The following is a 7,663-nucleotide window of genomic DNA, read 5'->3' as shown; positions in this document are numbered from 1 at the left end:
ACTCGTGCTAAAACCGTTCCTCCTGTCGTCTCTGGGATCTGTTTCAGTCTCCAGTTTCTCTATGTTCTCGCCTTCCTGAATTGTCCTTATTTGTCCTCCTTGTTGATTCCTTTTGGAATCTTGGATGTCCCTATCATATCTTCCCCACTTTCAGATTTAGTATCTTCGAGATTTTCACTGTAACTCATTCTACTCAATTCAGGAAGCAAGAAATGTTGCATATCTCTGCACTTTCTCTAGTTTTATGTTGAATTTCCTTAGAGGGTTCTTCCGTGCAGGAGCTGCATACTTCAGGGTACGTGTGACGTACGTACAATAGCCATTTATCAAACTATCTCTGAAGTTTGTCTAGCTTCTCTTGAAGTCTCTTTCAGTCTTCCTGTCTTAGCTCTTCATGTCTTCTCCAAACTTGAATTTAGATAAGTCTATTTCCTGTGGCAGGTCGTCAACATATTTATACAAACGTCTCAGTCTCACAAGGTACGTCGTGAAGTTCGGTCCCACAAGGTACATCGTGAAGTTCGGTCCCACAAGGTACATCATGAAGTTCGGTCCCACAAGGTACATCGTGAAGTTCGGTCCCACAAGGTACATCATGAAGTTCGGTCTCTCAAGGTACATCGTGAAGTTCGGTCCCACAAGGTACATCATGAAGTTCGGTCTCTCAAGGTACATCGTGAAGTTCGGTCCCACAAGGTACATCATGAAGTTCGGTCTCTCAAGGTACATCGTGAAGTTCGGTCCCACAAGGTACATCATGAAGTTCGGTCTCTCAAGGTACATCGTGAAGTTCGGTCCCACAAGGTACATCATGAAGTTCGGTCTCTCAAGGTACATCGTGAAGTTCGGTCCCACAAGGTACATCATGAAGTTCGGTCTCTCAAGGTACATCATGAAGTTCGGTCCCACAAGGTACATCATGAAGTTCGGTCTCTCAAGGTACATCGTGAAGTTCGGTCACACAAGGTACATCATGAAGTTCGGTCTCTCAAGGTATATTGTGATGTTCGGTCTCACAAGGTACATCGTGAAATTCGGTCACACAAGGTACATCAAGAAGTTCAGTCTCACAAGGTACATTGTGAAACTCAGTCACACAAGGTACATTGTGATATTCGGTCCCATAAGGCACGGTACGAAGCTGGGCTACATAAAGTAAGATGAAGCAGGAACCTTGCACAGGAGCTAACAATAAAGATGCAGGCCATGATAACGGTCCTGGACGGACTGGAACCTCGACACTTTCCATAATTTCCGGCGAGTGGGACTGGTGTCAGGTCTATCAGCCGTGTTATTGTGCGTGACTGTCTGCTCACGCGCTATAATGACCGACTCTGCAAGCGGGCCTAGGTGAGCGCTTTAGATGACACTCTAAGTGCATTAGAGTACACAGTTTCTTGTCGTGTATCGTTGACACTTAAATCATCTTGAACATTACCTCGATGGGAAGATACGGAAAAATTACAATCACATATGAACAAAGTGTTCCGTTGCGCAAAATAAAACTTAGTCGACGGTGGCAAATTCTAATTTCTTCGGTATGTTGAAAGCAAAACCCTTATACATAAGCAATGGATACAAGACAGACAGTTCTCATCATAGAACGGAGTGACAAAGTCGAAGAATATTCCAAAGTCTTAGAATAGCTCCTAACTTTCAGAGAGCACACTTAAGCAACCGCTGCAGCCGACAGGGAAATCTTAGAATAGATAATGAAAGCCTTTAATCAAGGAGTGCCACACCAGTAATGGCACTCTTGAAGGTGCTCTTTCTCGTCTGGAATACTGTCCTGCGTCCATAACACCCTTCAAGACCGGAGAAAGTTATGCAGTGATCCTTTACACCTCTCATTCAATCAATTAAACTATTGGAACTGTCTCAGAGCACCCAAATTGTATTATATGGAACCGAGACTGGAAATGCAATCTATACATGAGACACACTGGAAGATCAGGTTCCAAAACTGTACAATAAAAGACAGTTTACCAGAGTGAGAGATATGACAGAACTGTCACAAGGGTGCAGACAGAGGGCTGAACATTAAGACGCCCAACCCACACCTTTCTAAGCAAGTGACAACGTTTCGGTCCGTCCTGTAAACAAAGAGTATTGCAGACTCAATACATATAGTAACAATGTGAGGTTCGCCGCAAGGTAAGACGCAAACCATAACACAAACTTAAGAATAAAGAAACTGCAAAAGACTAATGGAGAAGAAAGAAGGAAGGGAGAAAAGCTTCAAGCCATTACGACTATATAGCACTTGGAAGGGATCAGGATAAGGATTTGGGATGGGACGTGGGGAAAGGAATGGTGCCCAACCACTTGGACGGTCGGCGATTGAAATTTAAATAAGTTTATTGAGGTATAAATACACACCAAGGGCTTAGGTAGCTCAAGCTATTCTCACCCTGTTCAGTACAACGTGCACGCAGGTTGAATGAATTATTAAATAATTAAACAGGAAATTATGAAGTACACCGACCTTAAAGCACAAGGTGGACCTGTGCTAGGATAGTTGCTTATATTTCTAAATTTGCGAAAAACTAAAATGCAATTTCTAGGGTTGAAACATCTAATACAGGCTCTTGTATCGGTGCGTTGTTTGGATACTAAATAATCCAATCTGACATACAGTAACCTGTATATTAGGACCGAAAAAGCAAAGTATTTTTCCGTTGGGATCTGTATACTGTTTTTTTTTTAAATAGAACTGCGTAGCCTAATCAATTGCAGCCTGCAACTAACATAATATAATTTAACACCTTAACGTAATGGACTATAACCTAACTCAACATAACCCTAACTATGCTAACCAATCCTAACCAAACCCAACCTAAAATACACTAATGCAACCTAGCCCAACACAACACATGGTAAGCAAGGCTTTGGGAAGACCTCGGTTGCACCAGACCGAGCCTGCAAAATGTCCATCATATATTTAAAAAGCATTAGATAGAGGCTAAGCAGTTTACGGCAGCATAAAAGTCTTGACATTTTTGGCTAGCCTCATATTCGTCTACAAAAAATCTTAACAAATGGAGATGAGAACTTGGCAACAGCAAATCAGTAGCAATGAAAGCATCTAAACTTACACTGATACACAGACCGAAAAAAAATCATAAAGCACCCGGCTAATATCAAACTGTGATCTAAGAAAAAATACTAAATAAAAAGCAGTTAGGAGCATGCTTTAAACAGCGTGGTAGCAACAAAGAGGGCACGAGGACAAGGCGGTCAACATACCTCTAGGCTGGCTAGCGTTCCTACCCTCGCTCTACGCCACACAGACACTAATGAGCTGCTGGCAATTACAGACGGCACTTTATACATTATTTTATCGCCATCTCAAGTGCCCTAACCAGTGAGACGAGCCATTTACGACCTTAATCACTGGTACATAGGGAAAACAAATAACAGATAACTCCATGCACAAGAAAACATTACAGATAAGTACGATATTTTTTTGTTCCCCCCCTTCCCCTCCCCCCCCCCTTACCCAAGTGATTATACCAAGTATTTTGTGAACGCGCCATAATAGTGTTAAGTTTGATTAGGCTGTCTCGTATATTTTGTCAGTTGTAAGAAATACGATTTGGTCATTAATTATATGCTAGGATACTGAGGGGTTAGAGGTGTGATGGCTGATATTGTCATTTCTGTGGAGGCTGTGGTATTGACAAGGGTGTGTTGGAGAGTTTACTTGTCTATAATTAACAGTTAAGATTATTGCAGTTGTTCTATGTTCTTAATTACTTGTGGCAATGGGAAACGACCTCCAGTTTCTGCCCCTTTGATTTTTATCATTAATCGACCTGCATGGTGTGTGCTTGCCTATCAGTACTGATTGATCTATGACAATAATCTATTGTTAATATAATAATATGAAAATAATAATAATCAATGAGGTCTATCTGTGTCTGCCATTTACTCCTGGTGAGCTTTCATTTATATCTATTGACGATTATATCTGTATTGTAATTGTACTTAATCTAGCTTGCGTCTCTTTGTTTGCACCTAGTTGTGCTTGCGGGGGTTGAGCTTCAGCTCTTTGGTCCCGCCTCTCAACGGTCAATCAACTGGTGTACAGGTGCCTGAGCCTACTGGGCTCTATCATATCTACTCTTGAAACTGTGTATGGAGTCTGGCTCAACCACATCACTGCCTAACAGCTAACTCAGGTACAGCCCCCTACACTGGAGGGTGGGGCAGAAGGGATCTATTAGGAGAAAGCGCCAAGCCATTACGACTATATAGCCCTTGGAAGAGGACAGGATAAGGGTTTGGGGTGGGACAGGGGGAAACGGAATGGTGCCCAACCACTTGGACGGTCGGGGATTGAACGCCCGACCTACATGAAGCGAGATCGTCGCTCTACCGTCCAGCCCACATTAGACAGGACAAAGTACGATAAAGTGATATATAAAAAAAAAAAAACTTATAACGTGCATATGAGCCTCGTGCCACGATAACACACACAAAGGTGACAACGATACCTCTTATCTCAGCCTCTCTCACAACGATACCTGTAATCTCAGCCACTCTTGAGCCCTCTCGAGGGTACCAACAGGACTGGGCTACCGGCGCGTGGCGACGCTGGGTACTTTAAAGACCATTCCATTAGGACTTCTATTAATAGATCGGGAGTCTATTAATCTAAGCGATGCTTCCAAACTGCTAGAGACGATGGGAAAACTTGGCTGTATCTGGATACAAGAAGGCAAGAGAAGGTCTCATCACAGGTACTAAGGGGGGAGGGGGTGACGCTCTCTCTCAGGTACTCACAACGTTCTACAAGTTGATGGCATCACGGTACGTGCCGGAGAGCTGGAAGGGGGCCAATGTATATCATTTTGTCAGTAAGGACATATTTATGCTCTGCTCTCAATATATTTTAGCGGAGAGACACACGTGAACAGCGTTACTAGTGTCATGGTTATCTTGAAGGTTATCTTGAAATGATTTCAGAGCTTAGCCGTCCCCGCGGCCCGGTCCTCAACCAGGCCTCCTTTTTGTTACACACACCCAGGAAGCAGCCCGTAGCAGTTGTCTAACTCCCAGGTACCTATTTACTGCTAGGTGAACAGTCACATCAGGGTGACAGTAACTCTGCCCATTTGTTTCCGTCTCCACTGGGGGATCCAACCCGGAACCTTAGGACTACGAATCCCAAGCGCTGTCCACTCAGCTGTTAAGCCCCCTTATCAAAATATGAAAATACACTCGTCAGTTTTCAAGGAAACTGTACACAAAATGTCATGGATGCTGGGGTGGCATTCCCCGATGACCTGGAGGACACTTTGAGTAAAACATGTGAAGCCTCTCTTCTGACCAAAGGATCTGAGAAGTACTAAGAATGCCCCATCATTTACGAATGAGTCATGTGGGGTCTTATTCGGTCACAGAGCTCTGTCCCCTCCGGTTTTGACGTCTGATAGTCAGTAAAGCAGAGATTATATTAACCTAACCCAAATGTTACAATATTTTACACGGTGCCAAATAAAAGTAAATAAAATGCATAACCCCGATGCTTGCTCTGAGCACAAGAAGCAAACAGCGACCGTCTGAACAAATGTGTTCACTAAGTATATCAATTTCGAAACATTCTCGAGTATCTGCGGTTAATACTCGCATACAAATATTACGGTTAGGAAAGCAGTACATGTACTGCCTCAGGCGTTGTAATGTGGCGGGATGAACAGGCAACTGTAACAGGCAGCTACTAGACAATTACATCTTAAGTTGATTAGAAAACCATAATTTTACCTCTGGCAGGCATATGTAACTTAGAGTAGAATGAGTTTATGTGTTCAATTTTGCTCCTTCTGAACTTCACTCAGGAATATATCGTTCAATAACATCAGCATTCTAGAATTTATAAGTTACACTAAAGTTCGCAGAATAAATAGTTCGTCTCATAATACTTGTTACCAATAAAATCTTCAGTATTTACTTTGAGTTTCTAGATGATGACTATCTTTAGGTCTAAACTATACTTGCTGGTTTACATTAATTTGAATCAAGATTATACGTCAACTCTGACTGTATATTTACCGAATTGACTTTAAGCCTCTCGGTGTTACACACAGAAATCACAATAGCGTGATGCATCAAATGAACAAATCCACAAGGGCCGTGACGAGGGTTCGAACCTACGTCCGAGAGTATCCCAGACGCTGCCTTAATCGACTGAGGGCAGTCGATTAAGTCCTCTCGGTGTATATGTCCTTAATCCACGAGTGTCTTGATAAAGAAACAGTTTATACTGATAAAGTTTTAGTATATCTCAATATATTTGTATATCTTTCTCATTACTAGACTTTACATTTCCCACAAAAAATATAGATAACAAAAATATATAACCTTTTAACTTAAATATATGATATAAATTGCACAGATATCTCTTTATTATATAAAAAAAACATAGTCTGTATTACAGTTGGAAATAAATAAAGTTCCGCAGATTGATAGACTTGTAATTAAAGGTAATAATTTTGTGAGATAAGCCTTCAGGGTCAATATTTTTCCTCTCATCAGAAGTACTTGATGTGTGTGGGCAACTGACTCGTCTCATATAGCCTTTATGTTACAACTTGTTAAGGTTGATATTTCCATTTTTTTTTGTCTCCCCCGGCGGTCAATTGGAGTTAAGGAAAAGTAATCCTTAGAATATTATGTCAGAAAGACGTATTTTGTACAGACTGAATTGTCAGTATGATACATACTCTCTCAGGGAATATTAGCTCTTGTGTAGAAAGAAGTAAAGGGGAGATTATCTTGAATTTTCAGCCAGTGGTTAAGGTATATAATGTTGTCGTTGGCCAGTCACGTGTTGCCTAATCACATCCTGAATCGTTTTAACTAACGTTACATAATTCATTAAAGAATTACTCTTGTAAGTCTCGAAATTCTCTTAAATGTAAACATTTTTATAGTTCTAATAAACATTTACAGATATTTACAAAACATTGTAATAAACATTTGTAATGATGAGGGCGATTACAGTTCTTAACCGGCAGCAAACCGGTTTGGTGTTGGTCTTACGGCCTAACAACTGCCGGAGGGATATTAAAGGCACTACAAGAGCTTAGTGACCAACCTGTAAGTATACATTAGCCCTGGACATATTCCAGAACTAAAGTGTACGCTCACTGTATACACACACAGATGTATATGTATCTAGATACGGATACACTTCTCTTTCTACCAGTATCTGTGTGTGTATCATCTGTGTGTGTATCATCTGTGTGTGTATCATCTGTGTGTGTATCATCTCTGCAGCAGTCTAGCCAATGAATCCTTAACAAACGTAACCGTTTCAGTGTAGGAATTACCCACAGTGGAAAGCTATACACAAAAATGAAATCAAAGATACTACTTTTTTTTTTTTAGTACCAGGCCCGCGCCATCCCTGGCCAGCGGGTATCAGGGCCAGAGATAGTGCCTGGTCTCGGCTATTGTTACCTGATAACCGGCACTCCAGAGAGAGAGAGAGCCAGCGCGTGCCTCAATGCTGCCTGATAAAGAGTTTAATAATAATCTCTGATTTACACGAAGCTTTAAACACATCTTTAACCTCAAAAGTATTTAAAATTCAGCTTTGCCGTTTTTTTTTTCATTTTTAAAGCAGTGTTAAAAAATTATTTACAAAGTCTGAATTTCA

At 41.3% G+C, this 7,663-nt stretch overlaps 2 protein-coding genes across 2 annotated transcripts in view; one reads left to right on the top strand and one right to left on the bottom strand.

Annotated features, from left to right (window-relative positions):
• The window catches only part of LOC138351511 (mucin-22-like), a 13,445-nt gene extending 12,281 nt beyond the window's left edge, over positions 1-1,164 (top strand). Inside the window, exons 2-3 of the mRNA XM_069303323.1 lie at positions 203-295; positions 442-1,164. Coding sequence (XP_069159424.1) covers positions 203-295; positions 442-1,164 — 816 coding nt within the window. The remainder of the gene's footprint in view (positions 1-202; positions 296-441) is intronic.
• The window catches only part of LOC123762551 (Krueppel-like factor 8), a 70,970-nt gene extending 67,667 nt beyond the window's left edge, over positions 1-3,303 (bottom strand). Inside the window, exon 1 of the mRNA XM_045749077.2 lies at positions 3,247-3,303. The gene's annotated coding sequence lies outside the window, so the exon portion shown is untranslated. The remainder of the gene's footprint in view (positions 1-3,246) is intronic.
• Positions 3,304-7,663: the final 4,360 nt, after the last annotated feature.

The sequence above is a fragment of the Procambarus clarkii genome, chromosome 5 (assembly GCF_040958095.1).
Source record: "Procambarus clarkii isolate CNS0578487 chromosome 5, FALCON_Pclarkii_2.0, whole genome shotgun sequence".
Taxonomy (NCBI): domain Eukaryota; kingdom Metazoa; phylum Arthropoda; class Malacostraca; order Decapoda; family Cambaridae; genus Procambarus; species Procambarus clarkii.
This window is presented reverse-complemented; position numbering and strand designations above follow the sequence as displayed.